The following is a 22,400-nucleotide window of genomic DNA, read 5'->3' on the forward strand; positions in this document are numbered from 1 at the left end:
TCAGTTGACTGGGCGGAGCATGAGCGATCGCTCAGATGTCGCTCAGCGCTCAACCAGAATTGGAACCCTGCCGGCAACGCTATAAATTGACCATCATCTTTTGCAACTCATTGTAACAATTTAAGAGCAGGCTTTCAAATAAGCCGAAATGGCGAAAATATGAACTATAAATTATAGTCTATAATTTAACATTATGAGGCAGGACACAAATCAGAATTATATTCTTCTTATTAAATTTTTCTTTCTGAGATTCGCGGCATGAATTATTTGCGTACCTTTTCTTAGCTAAATACTAACCAGTGTTTATAGCTTCTTTCTTCCCATTTTTTGATACATTTTGAGCAGATATCCCAAAAATCAAAAGAGAGAGGCATATAAATGTCTGAAAAATCTTACTACAGCGAGAGTTTTCTCTCCGATGATACAGTTGTTCCAAACTCAGCATTAATTGGTGAGGAAAATTATCGTTTTGATAGAACTTTTTTGGGTGTTCAGAACAACTGAGATCTGAAATGAAAGCTGAATCAAATAAGGTCAACGAGAAGGTACGACTGCTACAGCTAAAGCTTTCTGATGCCGATATGGAGAATACTGATCATAAAAAACGGATCGCAGAGCTTGAAAATACTGTCGAGAACCAAGGGCTAAAAATAGACCAGTTAGAAAAAACTCTTGAAGAGAAAGTATTAGAAAACGAGATGCAAACGCTCAATGTCAGCAGTGAAATGAAAATTTTCAAACCAGCTCAGAAGCCTGCTGCTTTTCAAGAAAATTATGGCTTGCATGAAAAACAGCTTGAGATTCTTCAAGAATACGGGAATGTTTTTAATAATATCATTTTCTTTTTGTCTTATTATTATTTTTATTTGAAAATTTAATAAAGTTGTCTTGGCCACTTTACCGAGAATGATGAGTTTGAGGATTATGGTGGAAACAAATATACTGATCAAACGTCTTTTGCGCTCATGATGAAAGCTTACAAAAATGGATTGAAAGAATTCACCCTGAAGGTTGGCCGAAAAATAAACTTTTAAATTGAAAATAAATGACTAAATAGGTCGGAGCTTTAGATGAAGACTTTTCTGTTGGAAAGTCAAAATTTAATTACTCCGATGAAGAAATAAAACTACCGGACGGTGGTATAAAATTGTGTAAACATCTTACTATCACTCACGAAGGTAACTGCTTGTGAGAATCTGCATTATTTATATTCAGGGCGAAAAATTCGATTCAAAGCGAGAGTTCAAGTCATGGATGTTGTTGCGGGTTTTAAAAAGAGAATATACGATTGGAAAGAAACTGACTCTGAAGGTGTTCACGAGCAAATTATTCTTTCGACGGATTGGCCTCACAGAGGAGAAGAATGGTATAGCAGATATCATCTGACTTTTCTTGAATAAACATTCATCAATATTTTTAAACAATATTTGAATCTTCTTTAATATTTTCATCTACAAGTAGCCTCGAAAAAGCCATGAGCAGTTGAATGAGCGAAAAAGCGCAAATAGCTGGCGCTACCAGTAATCGCGTCCAAATCATCCCTTTCTTCCTTTACCGCACGGAAACAGTGCGGTGCCAAACCACAGTGTGTGCCTAAAAGTGCTCGAACTTGACGAATTGATTATTTTCGCACTTGGATGCGAGGACAAAAATCTGTCTAAGGAGATAAATTAGGAGTCTTTCCTTCTACAAGTAGTCAAAATATATTTGGAAAATGGCCAAAAATCAAGATGCAGGAAGAAGCAAAAAAAGCAAGTTCGGGTGGCATAATCGGAATCTGAAATAGCAGGGGCGCGCAGCAGGGAGTCTATCAGTGATAGACTATCACTTTCCTGCGGCGCTATAAATTGGCCAACATCTGTTGCGACTCATAATTACAAGTTCAGGAAGCCTTCCTTAGGGCTTACGAATGCGCTCTGTTCTATTTCTTCAGTAATGCGCTGTATCTTTATTTAGAGTAAGATTCAGCAACTGAACAAGTGTGGGAGAGAAAAGGCAAAAGCACGGGCGATATCCGGTTATTATTATTTCAAGCAGCCTGCAGGGGGCATTTGGAGCTCTTGACTGTGCAAACCACTTTGACGAAAAGACTCTTCAACTTTTTGTTTTGTTCGCATTTCGCAAATGTGAGATCCACGCCGCATGTGATCATCTTAAACATACAAAAGAAACATGAAAAATTATCTCCGACTCTTAAATTGCCATAACTGCCGCTTTTTACACATTTTTTGAGGGATACGAATCAAGAAGGCCTAATGAGATTTTTTTCAAACTTGCATTTTGATTTGCAATAGCGGCTTATACAAATTATTCGAAACTATTAGTGTCTTAGTGAAAATTCATGACTAACAAACAATATAATTCTTGCCGCCTGCGCATATTTTACGATCTCTGGTCGAGATGGTTGATAGAAGTCGTCAATAAGAAAGTTGTGAGAGATTACCAACACAAGAAAGAATACCGATGTCAAATGAATCGCATTATGCCGAAAGCGAAAGTGTTTTAACGGAGGAAAGTGAAGCACCTAATTCTATATTAATTGGTATGACAAAATTAATTCGAAAAAAAAAATATTTTCCAGATCAACTGAGATCAAAAATAGAACAAGAATCAAGGAAGGTCAACGAAAAAGTACAAATACTACAGATAAAGCTTTCTGATGCCGAGATAGAGAACGCTAATTACAAAAAGCGAATCGCAAAACTTGAAAATACCGTCCACACCCAAGGGCACAAGATAGACCAACTAGAAACGTCACTTGAAGAAAAAATCTTGGAAAACGAAAAGCAAAGACTGAATGTCAGCAGTGGGTCGAAAATTGTCAATCAAGCACAAAAGAACCCAGGGACAGTCGTTTTACAAGAAAATTTCGGCTTGCATGAAAAACAGCTTGAGATTCTTCAAGAATACAGGAATATTTTCAATTTAAAAGTATCATATCCTTTTTGTCTCTCATTAAATTATAATTTTTATTTGAAAAGCTAAGAAAGTTGTCTTGGCCACTTTACCGAGGGTGATGAATATGTAACTCATGGTGGAAAAAAAAACTACTGATTATACGTCTTTTGCGCTCATGATGAAAGCTTATGAAAATGGATTAAAAGAATTCACCCTGAAGGTTCGTCTAATAATTCATTGAAAATTAACGATTAAATAGTGCGGAGCTGAGGATAGAGACTTTTCTGTTGGAAAGTCAAAATTACATTTCTCCAACGAAATGATAAAACTACCGGGCGGTGATCTAAAATGGTGTAAACGTCTTTCTATCACTCACGAAGGTAACTGTTTCTGAGAATCTATTATACTTATATGCAGGGCGAAACATTAGATTCAAAGCGAGAATTCAAGCCATGGATGCTGTTGCGGGTTTTGAAAAGAAAATATACGATTGGAAAGAAACTGATTCTGAAGGTGTTCACGAGCAGATTCTTTTTTCGACGGATTGGCCTGTAAGTTAGCCCCTTAAATTAGAAAATCAAGGAGCGGGGCTGAGACGGCCCGAAGGGCCGTCAAGCCCTTAAATTAGAAAATCAAGGAACGGGGCTGAGACGGCCCGAAGGGCCGTCAAGCCCCTTAAATTAGAAAATCAAGGAACGGGGCTGAGACGGCCCGAAGGGCCGTCAAGCCCTTAAATTAGAAAATCAAGGAACGGGGCTGAGACGGCCCGAAGGGCCGTCAAGCCCTTAAATTAGAAAATCAAGGAACGGGGCTGAGACGGCCCGAACAAATTGAGACCTCCTTTTCAGAAAATGACCTGTATCAGGTGATCACGTGGTCAGACCAAAAAATTTTCAAATACAATTTTTTTCGTTGGGGTCAAATACCTATTGTCCCAAAATTTCAGCCCACAAACTACGAATGTTCTAGTGGAGGACTTAATGTAAATTTCTTACTTTGTTACATAACAGTGTTACGTAACACTAAAATGCCGATTGTGAGTCATCGGTGAGAGCTTCACTAAATTTTTTTTTTGAATTATGATCAGAAGCCGACTGCGCATCGATTCCGACCAAAAAGAGCACTCAGACTTGAGGCGCTCAAAAGATAGTCCTTTATGGGGGCGAAAAGGGTTGAAAAACGAAAAAAAAGTTTTCAAAAAAAAAATTTTGTTAAGAACTCGGGTATGATCTTTCACCATGCCGAGTTTCAACAAGATAGGATCTATAGGGAAAAAGTTGATTTTTTTGTAAATTCACCCTAAGTATGGTATAGCAGATATCATGTGACTTTTCTTGAATAAAGATTAGTCGCTACTCCGAAATACGATCTCATTTTTGCTCTGAGAAAAAGCAATGAGCAGTAGAATGAGCAAACAAACGCAAAAATCTGTAGTTAGCTATACCCGCGTCCAAATATACCTTTTCTTCTCCTTACCGCACGGAAACAGTGCGATGCCCAACCACAGTGTGTGCCTCAAAGTGCTCGAACTTGACGAATTGATTATTTTCGCACTTGGATGCGAGGACCAAAATCTGTCTCAGAGATAAATTAGGAATCTTGCTTACTTATCTAAACTGCCAAGCGGTCAAAATATATCTGGATAATGGCCAAAAATCAAGATGCAGGAAGGAGCAAAAAGAAGCAAGTTCGGGCGGCATAGTCGGAATCTGAAATAGCAGGGGCGCCCAGCAGGGATTCTATCACTTTCCTGCCGCGCTATAAATTGGCCAACATTTGTTGCGACTCATTATAAGATATAATTATTAATAACAATTAAAGAAAGGCCTTACGAGTTTGCTCTTTTCTATTTCTTCAGTAATGCGCTGTATCAACAACGATCGAATAAGGGTCTCTCTTATGATTCGATCAATGAATATCTTTTTATTTAACATGGGCGACCCTTTGTTACTCGATAAAACGCTGGCGCTTTTGGGTTAGTTACTCAATAAAACGATGGCGCAGCAAAAAAAAATTTAATCGGTAAAACGATGGCACCCTTGTTAATCGAGGCGCGGGGCTCTCTTGCATGACGTCATCGGAGGACTCTTGCTGAAAAAAATAATGGAAAAGGGGAATCGAGCTCGCTCCCGCTACTCTCTAAGTGGTATCACTAACCACTCAGCTAGACTAATTTGTTAGGAGACCCACATTTACAAGGGTTTATTGTTACATTTTCTCACATGGGAGCTGAAATGGTTCTCTCAGAAAATCATTGAATTGAGCTGAGCTGAGCAGGGCATTTCAGAAATCACTGACGTGAGCTTCTTGGCTCGGCAAACTGAGCTGTGCTGGGCTCGGCATCCTGACCTGTCTAAAAACCTTAGACAGGACCTGTTTCCTGTTTTTTGGCCCTGTCCTGTGTAGCTGACCAAAATTGGGATTAAAATCTCGAAACCCTGTTTCTGTCCCTGTCCCTGACTAAAGACATGCCTGTTTTTCCTGCTCAGGGCCTGAGTTGAGACAGATTCCTGTGTAATTAGGTCAGGAAACAGGCTTCAATAGTCTAGATTCACAAAGTAATTTAAAAGAAAAAACGCCAAAAACATAATTACATTATTTTAATGTAATGTTAATTTTGTATTTTAAACAGATCGTAGCGTTTTATATTCAGGAACTTCATTAGAGATTCAGATTAAAGCGTCGAAATTGATGTTAAACCGGTTTACTTAACCAATTCTATTTTAATAAAGTGAAAGTGATGCTTGTAGGTTATTACTACTTACTTACTTTTAACCCATATGTTACGAAGTTACTTTTACTCATTATACCTTAAGATTTGAAGTCAAGAATCAATTGCCAAGAAAATCAATCAGCCCAATAGCCTATCTCCCCAAGAGCTGGGCTAGGAGCATTTCCGTGTATTCAAAGTGCATGTCTTCAACTTATCTATCTTCCAGCAAGAGAGTTCTCCGATGACGTCACGCCAGAGAGCCCCGCGCCTCGATTAACAAGGGTGCCATCGTTTTATCGATTAAATTTTTTTTCGCCACGCCATCGTTTTACCGATTAACAGAGGGCCGCCCGCCACAATTTTATTGAGTAACTAGTTAAAAAGCGCCAGCGTTTTATCGAGTAACAAAGGGTCGCCCATGTTAGCTTACAAGGATTCCAAATCTTTTTTCAAATCTGAAATATCTCATCTTGAACACGAGATACGCAACATTCTATTGGCCCGCTAATGCACTAGCGCTCGATAGAAATGCACTATTAGTAATAGTCTATTACTAATGGTCTATTAGAAAGGTCATTTTTTAATTTCCGATTTTATATATCAAACTATATACTGTATTTTCGTGAAAAAATCTCTATTCGCTGACTTTCGCGGGTAACAAAAAAGGCTTGATTTTTGTTACCCGCTCCAAAGTTGCAAACAGTCAAAATGAAATCGCGGTATTTGCATTATTTCTCTTAGTTAAATATAAACCAGCGTTGATGGCTTCTTTTTTGCCCCTTTGTTCTTCCGCGCCGATATTCTTAGAATATAAAGAGAAAGACGTGGATAAATGTCTGAAAAATCGTACTACAGCGAGAGTTTTCTATCAGAGGATTCAGTTGTTACGAACTCAGCTTTAGTTGGTGAGGAAATTTATGGTTTCGCTGATAATTTTTTTTTTGGTTTTAGAACAACTGAGATCTGAAATGAAAGCAGAATCAAATAGGGTCAACGAAGAAGTACGAAGGCTGAAGGTCTCACTTTCGGAAGCATTGATAGACAACGCTGATTATAAAAAACGGATCGCAGATTTTGAAAATACCGTCGATACCCAAGGGCTCAAGATAGACGAGTTAGAAAAAACTATTGAAGAGAAAATGTTAGAAACCGAGATGCAAAAACTGAATGTCAGAAATGAAATGAAAGTTTCCAAACCAGCTCAGATGCCTGCTTATAAGTTTTGCTTTTGCATCGTTTTCGCACTGGGTTTTTGGCTGATATTTAAACCCTTGGTCCTATATGAAAATTACGGCTTGCATGGAAAACAGCTTGAGATTCTTCAAGAATACGGGAATGTTTTTAATTTAAAAATTATCATATTCTTTTTGTCTCCGAATTAATAATAATTATTATTCGAAAAACTAAGGAAGTTGTCTTGGCCACTCTACCGAGGATGATGAGAGTGAATATCATGGTAGAAAAAATTTTACTGATAAATTGTCTTTTAATTTCAAACCAGCTCAGAAGCCTGTTTCTTTTCAAGAAAATTACGGCTTGCATGAAAACCAGCTTGAGAGTCTTCAAAAATACGGGAATGTTTTAATTTAAAAATATCATATAAGTTTGTCTCTCATAAATCATAATTTTTATTTTAAAAGCTAAGAAAGTTGTCTTGGCCACTTTACCGAGGATGATGAGAGTGAAACTCATGGTGGAAAGAAATATTTTGATAAAACGTCTTTTGCGCTCATGATGAAAGCTTATAAAAATGGATTAAAAGAATTCACCCTCAAGGTTGGTCGAATAATAAATTTTATAATTGAAGATAAACAATTAAAAAGGTTGGAGCTTTAGATAAAGACTTTTCTGTTGGAAAGTCTAAATTAAGTTACTCCAATGAAAAAATAGAACTACCGGGCGGTGATTTAAAATGGCGTCATCTTCTTTCTATCCTCCACGAAGGTAACTGTTACTAAGAATCTGCTTTATTTATATTCAGGGCGAAAAATTCGATTCAAAACGAGAATTCAAGTCATGGATGCTGTTGCGGGTTACGAACGGAAAATATACGATTGGAAAGAAACAGATTCTGAAGGTGTTTACGAGCAGATTATTCTTGGGACGGATTGGCCTGAACGAGGAGGAGAATGGTATCCAAGATATCATCTGACTTTTCTTGAATAAAGATAAATCCTTATCAAAAATAAACATCAAAATTATTTCGCGCTGCGAGTCCCATTTTATCTGTTAAATAGCTATCAAAAGCTAAGAGCAGTTCAATGAGCAAACAAAGCGCAATAGATGAAGCTACCTTAACTCGCGTCCAAATCATCCCTTTCTTCTTTTCCCGCACGGAAACAGTGCGGTGCCAAACCAGAGTGTGTGCCTAAAAGTGCTCGAACTTGACGAATTGATTATTTTCGCACTTGGATGCGAGGACGAAAATCTGTCACAGGAGATAAATTAGGAATTTTGCTAACTTATCCTTACTGGTCAAAATGTATCTGGAAAAGGGCCAAAAATCAAGATGCAGGGAGGAGCAAAAAAGCAAGTTCTGGTGGCATAATCGGAATCTAAACTAGCAGGGGCGCGCAGCAGGAGTTCTCTCACTTTCCTACAGCGCTATAAATTGGCAAACAGCTGTTGCGACTCATAATAACAATTTAAGGATATACCCGATGAAATTGAACTTTCATAGCGCCTAAATACGAAGTCGGATCATTTTTATTTCAAAAGCAGTCCTACCTAAAATTGTGCGTTAAATTAAATTCTGGTACTTTTTTAGAAATTTTTATTAGAATTTCCCTCTCTAGAGCGATTTGAAAACGAACTCTCTCGATTTCTCGAAATTTTTCCAGTAAATCGCTAAAACTGAACCGTATTCTGTATTGCAATGATGCTAAGCTACAAAATTGATGGGATCAAATTCTTAAACTTGATCGAATTTTCATTCTAGTGTTCTCTTCTTTTATACCCTTGTTTTTCTTCTCTGCGGGTTTTTTTGCGTGCTACCAATCAGAGCGGTGCGCTCAACCACGCACTTTCTCTCGGAAAAGAGGAGTCGAGTGAGTGAGCACCCAGCGCGCCGCTTTGTAAAGCTTTCAGGCGCTGAGTAGCCCTCAATGAAATGGCTCTAGAATCGGCTTCCTTCGGAATTAAGGAAAAGTAAACCATCAAAATTGTAGATAACGGTCTAAAGAACTTATCTATCGAAAAATCTCGACCGATTTATACAAAAAATTTCGAGTAATCGAGAGAGTAAGATTTGAAATCGCTCTAAAGAGAAAAAATCAAATGAGAAAATATGAAAAAGTACCAGATTTGAGTTCTACGTGCATTTTAACGTAGAATTGCTTTTGAAATATAAATGATCCGACGTCGCATTTCGGCGCTATAAAAGTTCAATTTTATCGGGTATATCCTTAAGAAAGGGCTTGCGAATTCGCTCTTTTCTATTTCTTCAGTAATCCGCTGTATCTTTATTTACAGTAAGATTCAACAACTCAACAAGTGTGGGAGAGAAAAGGCAAAACCACGGGCGATATCCGGTTATTATTATTTCAAGCAGCCTGCAGGGGGCATTTGAAGCTCTCTTGACTGTGCAAACCACTTTGACGAAAAGACTCTTCAACTTTTTGTTTTGTTCGCATTTCGCAAATCTGAGATCCACGCCGCATGTGATCATCTTAAACATACAAAAGAAACATGAAAAAGATAACTCCGACTCTTAAATACCAGATGCTCTCGCCAAGGTTGTCGATGGCAAATTTGAGATTGTAGGCCCAAGATTATCTAATTCAATTTTTAAATTCCAGCGGTTCATTTTCATTGGTCAAAAGCTCACAAAAATTTTATATTCGGAAATTCGACTATCTTAGGACCAAATTTGGGCATTTTGAGAAATAATCTTGGGCCCAAATCAAGGAATTCTTGGTTAATCATCTTTGGAAGTCCCTTTTCTAAAAGAAAATACTGTCTTAAAGTTCATTACTGATTCAGACAAAGCACAAAAGCCAGAAAGTTTGAGCCCTTCTCTAAGTTGCTCCATCTGTTAATGAATAATAAATAGTTGGCTATACTTTTTGGAGCCTTATTGATGGAAAATTTAACAACTAACGCGAATTAATTGTCTTCTGGGCGAACGTTGCTTGCCCCGCGGCGCGTGCTCAAGAAGAACTTGCCCCCGAGGGATGAAAAAAGGAGAAATAGCCCTTCGTTGAATAAAAAATGAACACTTCTAGCGCGTAGAGAGAATGTTGGAGGCTCAAGTGCTCGTGTCTTGATTTTGAATATTTTTTTTCTTCAATGCTTTTGTGAAAGAGAGAAAAAATATGGTGTTCTGCGCGTGTTTCTGCCAAAAATGTAAAATTATTTTGATTCTTTGTGGAGTGCTGTTTATTTTTATTGGAGCAGGGATTGTTCTCAGGAACGGGGTTTTGGAATCAAGGAGGAAAAACGGAGGATGAAAATTTATTCTTCGAGCTTATCACGAAAAATTCTTATCAAAAATTGTGAAATAAAAAACTGAAGAAAAAAAAAGAAAAGCTTCAGTATTAACTTAATTTTAAAGAAGCTAAAATGGCAATTACTGTATTTATTTTTATAAAAATTATTTTTTCAAAAAATCCACATTTGAAATCCCACAAAAAGATTGGCGCTTGTCCCCGAAGGAAATCCGCCTTGGACTCGTACCGACACTTATCTAGTCGTCATCTTCAGCGGAGCATGGTTTTCGACTGCCGTATGCCTAACTGCCATGAATCAGTCTACTTTTTGCTTCTGCTGCATAGAGGTTCATGCATCACTTCTTTTCGATTACAAAATAATTTTTACACAACCGAAAACTGCTAAAATAAGCAGTTACGTGACTAGATCTAACAATAATTTCAGAGCTCTGCTGCCAACTCGTCTACTTCAAGTGCAGTGAACCTTCAGGTTCGTAATTATAATTTTCCGATAAAATGCCATTACGGCTATTTTAGAACCTGACCACCCGAGTTCGCCGGTATAGCTTTCAGGTACAAACGAGATCAAACGATTGCAATAAATGTATTCTTGGGAGCAATTTATCGTGGGATAAAATTGATCAGATGAACTCTTAGGGTTCGTTTTTACGATGATGCAATTTGCGCAACAATTGTTTTATACCCTCCAAGTGAACTTTTCAGACGCAGCAAGCACCGTCAGCAGATTCGATAGATTCCCCGACAGGACGAGCCAGGTTAACATTTTGAATTAATGAATTCCAGGCAAATCTCAATGTTGAATTTTTAGGTTACTCGGGCGAATACGCAAGCACAGGGTTTCTTATCCACATCCTTCCTATCCGCTTACCCAGACGTAAGTACCTTTCGTGGGTCGGGATTTCGTTGATTCCCTTATGATAAGGCTTATCCAGAAGAGATCAGAGTTGCAAATTTTGCTTTATTTTTGCTGAGCCGAGCTGACCTGATCTGAGTAAAAATATCTCTGAGCTGAGCTGGCCTTTTTCGGAGGTCATCGAGCGGAGCTGAGCTGAGCAGATCTTTTTTTTAAGGTAGTTGAGCTGAGCTGAACTGAGCGGAGCGTAATTAGAGCTGAGTTGAGCTGCTTGAGCTGATCTGAGCTCTTTTTTACTGTGTTTTTACTAGTTAGATTGTGATACAATCATTAAGCTGAGCTGAGCTGAACAAAGTGATTATTGTCTGAGCTAAGCTGAGCTGAGCTGAGCAGAACAGATCATGTTCGAAGATAATTGAGCTGAGCTGAGCTGCGTGAAAATTGTCTGAGCTGAGCTGAGCAGATTATATCATTTTTATAAATCACTGAGCTGAGTTGAGCGACCGCTCAGCTCACTCAGCTCAGCAAAATTTGCAACTCTTGATGAAATCAAGGAAGACCGTATTTTTTTGGTGGAGACTGGGGTAAAGGATCCCTGAATTAATCCCTCTCACATGAACCGTTTTGAATAAGACGCTAGCGAAAATGTCGGTGAATGATGTAGGATACTTTAGAACCGATGGTTTGCAAGGCAGATTAAAATTAATTTGAAGCACTCAGCCGTGAAAACGAGAGTATCTTGCGCAAGATACAATATCCTCTAAAGCACCACTTTCAATCATATAATTTCTTTGTTCTACTAAATGGAGTAATTGGTACAAATTTAATCCGGTTTTATTTTTATTTGTTTTCTCTATATTTTCTCCGAAGGAAAGGGTGAAATAATGATGCTTTCTAGGCGCGAGCTGATTCAACTCAGCAATTTGGAAATCATCGACGAATCAAATCAGGACAACGGTACGAAATCAACAAGGAAAGTCGCCATTTTCAAAACGTTTTTATAGATTCTAGAGCGCTTTCGCTCACACCAAAATCCAGCACGGAAAATCTACCAAAGAAACAAAACACATGTGAATTCTGAACTTGTAAAATTTGATACCTTCTTGTAAATAAAAAAGAGAGAAAAGCCGGAACTCACAACAGTCAGAGTTGAGTCAGATCAAGCGTCATTCATGGTCAACATAAAGCACTGCATCCTAGACGGCAGACAAAAAACGACGGCCGTGGAAAACTTGATACTTACCTTTAGTATCTTTAGTTTATCTAGGTCATCTTTAACGGTTCATATGATGGTGAAGATTCTCTATATTATGCGTTTTGCGCAAACTAAAAAGTCAAAGTTTATTAAAGTATTTTTTTATCGTCACAACACGGGAAAATGGAAAAAGCTAACAGGAGAAGGTTTACTTGGCGGCCAAGAGTGTTGACATCATTTCTTCTGGGGTCATTCGGATTCTCTTGAGAGCGGGCTTCTTCATTTTCGCTAGAAAAAAAATTGAGTTGAGAAAAAATGAAGTAAAAATCGATCTCGATGCTCTTAGAGTTCAATTTTACGCAACTTTGAAAACATCTCGTATCTTGTGATATCGATTTTGATGCAAAGTAAAAAGTCTCTGCGAAACTTACCTTTGAGTTCGGCATGCTTTCGCTTGAGTTCTTCAGTTTCCTTGTTGTTCTTTTCGATCTTGTACTCAGCATCGTATCTTTGTTCGTCGGCCTAAATTCGGTACTTGAAATCATGGAGGAGAACGCATTCCCGTTCCCATGCTTTTTGGTTTCATAATTGCTTTTGTAAAGTGGTTTTATATAAAAAGCCTTAGTTTTTGTATTAGTATCAAGATAAAAATATTGCATTTGGTATTTTTATGTTGTCAAATTATTGAGCTCTTTTTGATGCAATTATAGTGATATAATTGCAACTTCTCGTGAGAATAAAATGCCGACTAACGGTAGCTAAGTGAAGATTTAGTAATTATGTTGAAAAGTCAAGCGTTATAAATATGAACCCATAAAAAGAGTTACTGTATGATAAGTACCTTGTCGATGGCAGCGTGGAGTTCTCGGCAAAGCTGTTTCAACTGCTCCTCATCCATGGAGGTGTATTCGGGGAGGGGCTAGATTTCTTAGAAGTCAAATTTTGAAACTAACCCATTACGAAAAAATGGCCAAATTGTTGGGGATTCAATCAATTTTGTTTTCTTCATAATTCAATTGAAAGATTTGGAGTAAAAATAACGTTGAAAAATTAAATCAATGATTTCCTCGATAAACCAATTATTTGGTCGTTTGGTGGAGATGGGTTAAATAAAACAGACCTTTACTCGCTCCTTGAGAGTTTCTTCTCGGGCACTGGCAAGAGCAGAAGCTTCTTCGGCAAGAAGTTCTAGTGATTTCAGTCGTTTAGAATTCATAAATTATTGCTGTCAAAAAGCACCTTTGGCTTTCTGGAGAAGGGACTTTTTGACGGCGGCAAAGTCGGTCATTTTCAATCTGTCAAGACGCCCCTGTCTATTTCTCTACTAGTCGAGAGGAACTCGAACGCTAGAAAAAAAGTTGAACAAGCGCGAATCAAGCTGAGCGAGTGCCTCTTCAGCCCTCTGAGTCATTTCTCCTCAGCCAAGGTTTCACTTGTTAGCTGCCTAGATTTACTCACTTTTACATTTGTCAAACTCATGCTATTTTTAGCGAGGAAGTCAGAGCAACCGTATTGAAAATACTGAAATTGTCATCATGGAAAATCAGAATGACTGCGGAAAATCTTTAGACTAATCGACTTCCATTTGCGCCATAGACCGGAAGATACGTCCGACGGGCTTCTCAAAGTTTCCGTGATGAAGTAGAGCGAAAAATATATTGAATTTTAAACTTTAAAATTCAATATATTTTTAAAATTAAAAGTAAAAATGGTTTTTAATTCTTCGATTTCAATTCGGTTTAATTCTGATCATACCATGAGATTTTTTTAGAGAGGGAGAAGGCCCCTGGTACTTTCTACGTCGTAGAATCCGACATTGCTTTTCTGTTCATACTTTCCATTGAAATGTTTCCAATGTTTTCCAATGTCTTGGACCAAAGCCGTTTCATACTTTCTGTCGAATTTCCATTGAATCAACTTGAGCCAAAGATGGGTAAAAATTCAGTGCTTCTATCTCTTTACGGTATAAGAACAAAGAAAGAGTAACTCCTATCGATCCTATTCCTTTCCATCCTTGCTGGAAAGCTTCACAAAAAGATATAAAAGAGATAAGAATCACTGGAATATCCCCTCAGCTTGGCAAAAATCAGAAAGAATGGAAAGAACCGCGGAAGTTCCGTTCCGGTCATATCTTACCGTCAGACAGAAAATGAAGAGAATTTCAACACGTAATTTTATGAATTTAAATTTTAAATTTTAAATGTCTAATAGACAATGACTAGATTATTGGCAATTACACAAAATGAAATCTAAACGTTTTCTTCCTCGAATTAAGAATCTAAATGGAAAGGCTCTCTTCATAATTCGTCGCCGGTTGTTGTCAATCAGCCACCAAATCATGTCCGATTCGTCGTGGCTCTTTTTCCACCACGAACCAGCTCTTGCACAATCATTTTCGCTAATTTTCATTCATAAGACGATTTCGCCAAAGAGAGAGAAATTAAATGAAAATGAAATATTTTGGACCGATTTTCGCGTCTTTAGGAAGTTTTGTCCAAGGAAGTCATTTTAGAGCTGGCTCCGTTACTTTTATACAGGTAGAAGTCACTATCAAGAAGAAAAGAAAGTTTCTGATCGAGAGATTCATCGAAATTTCTAGCACCCACATGATGAAAATCTGCTAATCATCGAGCGCACACGCGCCTGGAGACATGAAGCCGCTGGATATGGCGGCGACGGATGCACAAATCGAGATATCCTGGAAAAGAAAGTTTCCGAAGATAATGATGATGACGCTTTTCTCGTTTTTCGAAACGGCGAGGAATATTGCTACAAAGAATCTGGCGAGAGCTGCGGTTTTCAAAACGCGACTTATATTGTCACAGACATTGAAAACACCCAAGCGCCGAGCAATAACTACTGCTACGGGTACCAGCGAAAAGTCATGGCGAAACCAGATCAGCCATTCAAGGTATAAAAAGATCCCTGAAATCCTGGAAGAGAACATTTTTAGGTGCGCTGGAGTTCATGCTGCTGGGTTTATATGACGACCGACATGGGCAGCGTCGTCTGGGGGGATGAAATCAAGCTCGTCGGCAGCGTCTACGATTTGAGTAACAACAGCCCCGTCGTGAAGGTCCCTCCCTTGTGGAGAATCTTACACGGCTGCGAGTCGCAAGATCTCGAATTGGCCCCCTTCGATGCCGACGGCGACACGATAAGGTGAGTTTCCGCGGCTTTCGAGGGTGAAAATCGCAATGAAATTTTATTTCAGATGCCGGTGGGCAGACAGCTTACTCGACGAAGTTTCTATTCCATCCTCCCACGACGACTTTCGCTTTGGTTCGTTGATACTTGACTCTGAAACGTGTGTGCTTTCGTTTGACGCAGCTTTGAGTGCGGTTGATGGAGTCAAGGAAGAGTTTTAAGTCGAGTCAAGGATGCCTTTGAATATTCAGACAGGATCTATTGAACGAATCCTTAGGGCAAAATAGAACTTTCTAAAAGCCTGTCGCGATCATGGTGGAAGACTTTGACGAAAATGGAAATATCAAGAGCTCCGTTCCAGTGCACTTCCTCGCTATCGTCTGGACGCCGGAAGAAGAGTATGTCGGCATTGCGGAAGAAGTCACGATGCGACGAGCTGGCAGCAATAAGAATCGAGTGAGCTAAATATTACGCAATATTTGATTAAAGAAAGAAGTACTTTTAGACATTCTATTTTGACTTAAACACTCGCTTACATAATACCCATGTGTTCTCATACTTTATAGAAGCACAGTCGATATTCTCAAGAGCAAACCAAAACTTAAGATTCTCTTGTTCATTCTTTAAAAGACCTTTACATTCCCGGATCTCTTTGGCGCTGAAGCTCATGACGAGCACAATCATGATCCCTCATTCTTGCCTCCTTTATCCGTCCATCCACAACCTTCAAGCAGCCAAAACAGCATGGAAAGAGTTCTTGGAGCTTACGCCCCCGTTCTTGCTCCAGACTACTGTCTGACTGTTCCTGAGCTGTCTTACAGAAGACTGAATGAAGTACCAGAAAGATGGTACACCGACTCGTACCGAGAACTCATCGTCGATGATACGATTCAAGGATCGAAATGGATTGCGATGAGAGCAACGACGGACAACGGCTACATCGTCCGATACATAACCGTAAAACCAGTCGGGATGAAATGCACCTCGATCAATGCCAAGGGCAATGCTGCTTGCTACTGGGACCCAGAAGACCACCAAGTGGGGCCACATGTTTTCTGCTTCCAGGTAAATATTAAGGGCGGCACCTTTATATTGCATTTTCATGCAAGCTGTTTGAATTTCATGGGCAGATGGGGGGACTGATAAAGATCAACAAAAAGGGCCATATGTTTTAGCAGCTGTGAGCTTAGTATAAATGTTGCACAGGAGCTAATTTTTTATCCAAATTTGTGAAATGAAACATGTTCATCGAGAGGCTTTAAGATTGCTTTGATGCGTTTTTATAGCATTTACTTTTTTTATAAGATGAATCTTCTGTTTTATCAGATTCCTCCACAAAATAGAATGGTTAAATAAAATTCAAATAAACCAAAAAAAAATCACCGATCGTAAAATTTCCTCTTTTTTTGTTTTAGGCAGAAGACTCGATGGGAATGATGAGCGAGCGAAAGTGTATTTACTTGATCCCAAAGCACAGACCGCAAGTGATTGATACAGAAACAATGGTTGAGCATTTCATGCCCGGAACAGCGGAAATTTTGAAGAATTACGGCTGCGCTCAAGTTGGTAAGTTTTCCATTTCTTTTTTCAGTAGTCCGTGTCGTGAAATTTATCTGAAAAGGAAGCTCTAGCATATCAATGAATTTCATTCACGAAAACTTACTGTCTAATTTCAAATTAACAAATTGATGCACAAAATTTTCGCATGTCTTCGCACTTTCTCTAAATGGATGATTGTGTCCTTCATGATTTCTCATTATACGTTTGAGTGTTGATTTCATACACTTTTTGCAGTTGAAGACATGCTTCCTCGTAGGTATAAAAAGCAATTTTTTTAACTGTCCCTGATAATGAATCATCGACAAATCATAAACCGTCAAGACTTTTCCCAGCGCTAGAAACGGTAGAAAGAAAAATAACAAGTTCATTCTCCTTGTTCGAATTCCAGATTCAGGTCTTTTTATAAAGGTCTAGTGCTGATTACATTAAACTTTCATCCTATCGCGGTTTACCCGATGCCGTTAACTATTAACAAGTTCAGCGTTCTTTGACGGTGTTTTATGTCGCTCCAAATTGTTTGTCAAAACACATTTTCGTGGATATCCAGGACAAGAAACTTTCTTCCTGTTCCAAAATAAATCTTGTTTTCAGACGAATTTGATCATCGAACAACTGCCGCTGGAATTCCTCTGGATTCTGTCGACCAGGCACTTCATGAGTGGAGATTATGTGTTAAATGTGCTATTAGGACCGGAGTTTATTATTTGCCAATTATTCTAAGGCGGACGAGTCAGGAATCGACAAAAAATTTCGACAAATTTTGCGTGGAAATTTTCAACCAATAAGAAGCCTGGATTGGGCGCACCGGCGAATCAGCAGCAGGGTAGCCGCCCACGTAAAATTTGCTGATTCGCCGGTGTGCCGAATCCAGCCTGCTGATTGGTTGAAAATTTTCATGCAAAATTTGTCGAATTTTTTTGTAGAATCCTTACGCCACCCCCTTTTTTGCGGAGGAGATATTTTCAACTCTGGAAAGAACAATCGGAGGAATACGAAGCTTTTACAACTATCACGAAGTACAGAACTTTTGCGGTAAGCTCGATAAAACAAAGTTAATCGATCAATATTAAGTACTGAGGGTCGGCCCTTTAGAAATGTGGTTAAGGGTCCATCAAAGACTGATAATTTTTAATTTTAATTTAGAGGACGCGGAGGGAACTTTAAAACGAGCAGTTTGTGAGTGCGATAAATCCCTAGCGATCAAAATTACAAAGCTAGAACTGATGAACGAATTGACTGACTATGATCATTCACAGTGTTTGCCATTTGGACACCATGAAACAACAGGACAGGTGGTTTATTTATGAAGTGTTGGATTTAACCAATTTCAGTGTTGTTTGGACGATTCGGGCCTGTTTTACTGGAAACCAAAGTGGCAAACTTGCTCTGCTTACTAGTTTCTATCAAAAAAGATTCTGTAAATAAAAGCCGACGGAATTTATGCTTCATACTTTCAAAAGAGGATGAAATTTCAACTCTTCAAGAATGACCGTTATTCCATGGATTTACTTCGATCGCGCTCTTGCTAGACTAGGGCTTTCCCTCAAAGACGCCATTCTTTTCCTTGGCGGGATTTTAACCGCACTCGTAAAAAAAATGAATGTTTCCACTCTGACAGATTGATTCCGTCTAGACTGCTTTCTTTCCGGAAGGATTAAAAACTCCTTTTCGCGAACTGGCTCAAATATCATAAAAATCATTTTCAACTCTGCCGACTAGTCAAAACTGCGTCAGATCTCAATATTTTTTCTTTCTTGTTTTTATTCAAATATAAATAATAAATAAAAGTTTATGGGCCATAAATTATGGCGAATTATAAGCGCAGAAACACAGAAATAATACTCTTTTTAACAGAAACTATATATTAAATATTTATAAAGCGGCATTATTTTTAGAATTGATGTTATGCGATTTTTGAAGTGATGCGTCGAGGAGTCCCTCCGCATTCTTGGGCAGTTTGGTGTTCTTTCTAATTGTTTTTTCTTTTTTGTTAGTTGTGAAGAGCCTAATACGCGCTGGAGGACGCCATCGTCTTGCCTGCGGGAAATTCGAATATCGTCGTTTTAGCGTTTTTTTATTCATATTCTGTGGTGAATATCGACGAAGCAACGAGTTCGAGTTTATTTTCCTTTGCCCACGTTTTCGGATCAAAGCCACATCTGTAAAAAGAAACGATAAATTGCTTGTTAAGCAAGTGAGTAGCTTTACCTTTCGCCTTCCGTGGTAAGCTCTCCGTAAGGGTATCGCTGCGCGAAGAGAAGAAATTGATAACGATGCTTGCCAGAGCCCTTGGCTGGTGTTGGAGGATTGTATTCTGAAATTTAAAAATATAATTAACTGTTGAATTATAATCAAATGATGACTGTAGGCCCCATCCGTCCCTTGTAGGGGCTCATCCGTCGTAGAGAGGGGTTGTCATTCTAGTGGTTAGAGTTAGGGACTGAGAATTCTTAACGGGGGTCCGGGGGTGTTGGGTGTAGCCCCTGGGTTAAGTTTAGAGGTAGCTCGAATGATAACCCCTACTACCTCATCCCGGATGAGTCATCGGTCAAGTCTAACTCTAACTCTCACCCTCGCCAAGATGGCCCCTCCCCCAGGAACCCCTATTCCCTCAATGGTAGCTCCAATCCTTATTTTACCTTTGAGAACTCTCCCTTCAGTGTTTTGCCAATTGACTCCATTACGTAAATGCCTTCCTTCAACTTCGGAAACAGCCCAATGCAGCCAGTAACGGCATCGCGCAGCATTTGGTGAAGGAGCATCAGCATCAACCATCATGACGACATACTTTCCATCCTGAATCAGAAAGTGTGGAAAGCGTTACATAAAGAAATTTTTCCAATAAATCATGAAAAACTTTTTTCCATTTCTACTCACCAAGGCTGCCTCGTCGTAGCGCACAGTCGGCTCGTACTTGTTTTTCTGAAAGTAGCTATAAGCCGCTTCGACGAATTCTGCGCCATCTGTGCGCGGCGACGTGCATGACACCACGTACATGGGCATCCTATCATTACGCCAAAGCGTATAATACGCGTAAAACGAGAGATCTCCCCTCTTCGTGCACTGCGAATTCATGGGCCACGCGATTTGTACTGGCGCTCCGTTGTCGAGTCTTTCTTGCTCCAACGGTGAAATTTCCTAAAAACACAAAAATCTTAACATCGAATTCTCCTTTCAATCGGAATTTAGATAACCCTAAATTAGGGTCAGTGTTGATTTAATGAAAATCGAAACTCTTAATTCTTGTGGGTTCGCGAAAATGGCCACAAAAATGTGACAATTTCGACCAAAATTTTGGTCAAATTTCCGATTAATCAAATAGCCGCTGTTGGCCGGTAGAAACTCAGTTTTCAGAAAACTTTATCGTTAAAATTGGGCAATTTTTCGTTGAAAATGATGAAATTTTCAGCTTTAAAATTTTTCATTACAAAAATCATGGAATTTGAAAACTCCAACTGTTATTTTCTTTTTAGAAAAAAACCATTTTTATTGAGGAATTACCTTTTTAACTTCTTCTTGTTTATTACTATTATCATTCTCTTCATTTTCTTTATGATGATGATGTTTCGCCTTTTATCGACAATTCCATTATAATATTTCTTTATTTTCTCCATTTTTCGATGGCTCGTCATCAGCCTAACCGTCAAAACGACACAAAAAGTATTAAAATTTTGAACATTGAACAATTCTTTCGAATCCACAGTTGGGACACCATTTTGCTTTTTTCTTTTGTTGCTCTGTTTTTATTTTTCGTGGGTTTCGTCTCTATGGGTTTTGATCAAAGATTTATGTCTTATTTTGACGAGCTGGAAGAGCCTAAAACTTTTAATGACAAAAGTAACTCGTATTTCACAAATGCGCTGGCCCCAGGGCGCTGGGAATTTTCGGCGGCGGTGGTGCAGGCTGCCCCCGCGGATTCAAGTGCCACCTAAGCATACTTTTGCGCGCTACTCATTTCTCGCCTCAGTCGTATTTTTATCCTTCGTAGGAAGAAGATACTGACGCATCGTCTTATTTTATTGCCTTCTGATTATGATTACAAAAGACGGAAAAAATTATGATGATAAATGTGGACAGAATAATCACACGGCTTGAAGATTGATTAAGGGGCTCGAGTGGGTTATTTGTTTGAGAAAATTTTATTTGGGAATAAGCGGATAGACACAAAGTGGGAACTTATTTTGTAGTCGAAATCAACAAGGAGTACGAAATCCGATGTATAGGGGGTGGCGTCTGGAACCGACAAAAATTTCCGACAAATTTTGCGTGGAAATTTTCGACCAATCAGAATCCTGCATTCGGCAAACCGGCCAATCAGCGGCCGATTAGCCGCCCACGCAAAATTTGTCGAAATTTTTTGTCGGTTCCTGACGTCACCCCGTTTAGGATTTGGGATTTTGAGTCAAAATTTTTGTCTACTTCACCTTTAACCCTTAACAACATTTCTGCCAAATAGTTTGCTAGCTCGGAATAGTCGCTGGGGAATCGTCTGGAGTTAAGAATATCTTAAGCTTGCAAACTATTTTGACCCCCTTATCATTACTAATTCCAAGCGATAAGGGATTTTCCCTTGCTAGACAGTTATTAATCCTAATTAGGATTAGCATTTGCTACTCGAAGAAACGATCTGAATCCTCCTAAATAAAGTCCGTAAATAGAAAAAACTTCGCCCAGGCGCTGAGTAAGAGCGCTCGTTTCGGGTCCTCTGGAAGTCCTTGAGTCCCGGCCGCATTCCACTCCCCCACCTGGCCGGGGAATAATACTACCCGCCAACGGGACACAGTATTGGGTTGCGCAGTAATTACGCGCACGGCGCCACGCATAATCATGTTTCCTACGGCCGCTTATTCAACCACGGGAACTGAGGCGAACAGGAACGATATTCCAAGTTCTTTTTCAGACAGAATGAAGCAAAGAAATTTCATCAAAGAAATAAGTGTCCCAAGCCTGATCATATTTTTTCATAAATTTCTTCGAGATCATTTTTTTATTTCTTCAAGGTTTTCTTTTTTGTAACTTCAAACTTCTCTCAATTTTTTCTCTTTTTATCTTTCAGGAACCGCCCGTTCTCGGACAAATTGACCGTGACTAACCGCAAGAACCCACAATTTGAATATGACAAGTTTGAATTTTCCCTAGCTTTTCAAAAAAAGCGAAAAATCTTTTTCTATCAATTCTTGCTTTGAAGCGTTTTTATAATAAGGAAAGCGTCCGAAACGAAGAATAAATAATCCTAATGAGAAATTGTTTTTTAAATCGTCGATAAATCAGAGTAAAATTTATGGAGGAGGTGGCACGAAACGACAGAAAATGCGGCAATTTTAGCCAAAATTTTGGTCAAAATTTAAGACCAATAAGGTGTCAGCATTCGGCCGTTAGCTCAATCAGGCTCCATCGAAAATTTTTTCGATAAAAGACTATCGTCTTAGTCTAGTCTATCGTCGATAGACTATCGATTAGAACAAGAAGTCTTCGTTCGATATTTCTAGTGCAAAACTCTTCAGCGCCAAAGTTCACCAGATCCGTCTTCCTCCTTCAGAAGGAGACTCTTCTATCAACGACTTTCCATTCTGAGCCAACGCTCCA

At 38.9% G+C, this 22,400-nt stretch overlaps 7 protein-coding genes across 7 annotated transcripts; 5 read left to right on the forward strand and 2 right to left on the reverse strand.

Moving 5' to 3' along the window:
• Positions 1–906: 906 nt before the first annotated feature.
• On the forward strand, positions 907–1,400 carry LOC145711765 (uncharacterized). The gene is made up of 3 exons (XM_081789454.1): positions 907–1,010; positions 1,058–1,178; positions 1,216–1,400. Exons 1-3 carry the CDS (start codon positions 966–968, stop codon positions 1,398–1,400), a joined length of 351 nt encoding a protein of 116 aa, XP_081645580.1. The 5' UTR covers positions 907–965.
• Positions 1,401–3,031: 1,631 nt separating this feature from the next.
• LOC145711766 (uncharacterized) lies at positions 3,032–7,777 on the forward strand. The gene is made up of 6 exons (XM_081789456.1): positions 3,032–3,118; positions 3,158–3,278; positions 3,316–3,411; positions 7,257–7,387; positions 7,435–7,555; positions 7,593–7,777. Exons 1-6 carry the CDS (start codon positions 3,032–3,034, stop codon positions 7,775–7,777), a joined length of 741 nt encoding a protein of 246 aa, XP_081645582.1.
• A 2,394-nt stretch (positions 7,778–10,171) lies between these two features.
• Positions 10,172–11,993, forward strand: LOC145711767 (uncharacterized). Its single transcript, XM_081789457.1, has 7 exons — positions 10,172–10,183; positions 10,484–10,528; positions 10,576–10,611; positions 10,762–10,814; positions 10,868–10,933; positions 11,811–11,869; positions 11,917–11,993. Exons 1-7 carry the CDS (start codon positions 10,172–10,174, stop codon positions 11,991–11,993), a joined length of 348 nt encoding a protein of 115 aa, XP_081645583.1.
• A 246-nt stretch (positions 11,994–12,239) lies between these two features.
• On the reverse strand, positions 12,240–13,486 carry LOC145710953 (troponin I, fast skeletal muscle-like). The gene is made up of 5 exons (XM_081788664.1): positions 13,347–13,486; positions 13,228–13,295; positions 12,949–13,026; positions 12,539–12,629; positions 12,240–12,395 (listed from the first exon to the last, which is right to left on the reverse strand). Exons 1-5 carry the CDS (start codon positions 13,393–13,395, stop codon positions 12,316–12,318), a joined length of 366 nt encoding a protein of 121 aa, XP_081644790.1. The 5' UTR covers positions 13,396–13,486; the 3' UTR covers positions 12,240–12,315.
• Positions 13,487–14,402: 916 nt separating this feature from the next.
• Positions 14,403–15,475, forward strand: LOC145711768 (uncharacterized). The gene is made up of 4 exons (XM_081789458.1): positions 14,403–14,644; positions 14,707–15,018; positions 15,061–15,269; positions 15,322–15,475. The coding sequence occupies exons 1-4, from the start codon at positions 14,552–14,554 to the stop codon at positions 15,473–15,475; spliced, it is 768 nt and encodes a 255-aa protein (XP_081645584.1). The 5' UTR covers positions 14,403–14,551.
• A 91-nt stretch (positions 15,476–15,566) lies between these two features.
• On the forward strand, positions 15,567–18,269 carry LOC145711769 (uncharacterized). Its single transcript, XM_081789459.1, has 7 exons — positions 15,567–15,710; positions 15,885–16,319; positions 16,670–16,820; positions 17,406–17,509; positions 17,738–17,846; positions 17,958–18,106; positions 18,146–18,269. The coding sequence occupies exons 1-7, from the start codon at positions 15,567–15,569 to the stop codon at positions 18,209–18,211; spliced, it is 1,158 nt and encodes a 385-aa protein (XP_081645585.1). The 3' UTR covers positions 18,212–18,269.
• Positions 18,270–18,637: 368 nt separating this feature from the next.
• On the reverse strand, positions 18,638–20,664 carry LOC145703478 (protein D2-like). Its single transcript, XM_081780844.1, has 5 exons — positions 20,316–20,664; positions 19,692–19,952; positions 19,454–19,610; positions 19,023–19,128; positions 18,638–18,973 (listed from the first exon to the last, which is right to left on the reverse strand). Exons 2-5 carry the CDS (start codon positions 19,887–19,889, stop codon positions 18,889–18,891), a joined length of 546 nt encoding a protein of 181 aa, XP_081636970.1. The 5' UTR covers positions 19,890–19,952; positions 20,316–20,664; the 3' UTR covers positions 18,638–18,888.
• Positions 20,665–22,400: the final 1,736 nt, after the last annotated feature.

This window comes from Oikopleura dioica, chromosome 1, assembly GCF_907165135.1.
Source record: "Oikopleura dioica chromosome 1, OKI2018_I68_1.0, whole genome shotgun sequence".
Lineage (NCBI taxonomy): Eukaryota > Metazoa > Chordata > Appendicularia > Copelata > Oikopleuridae > Oikopleura > Oikopleura dioica.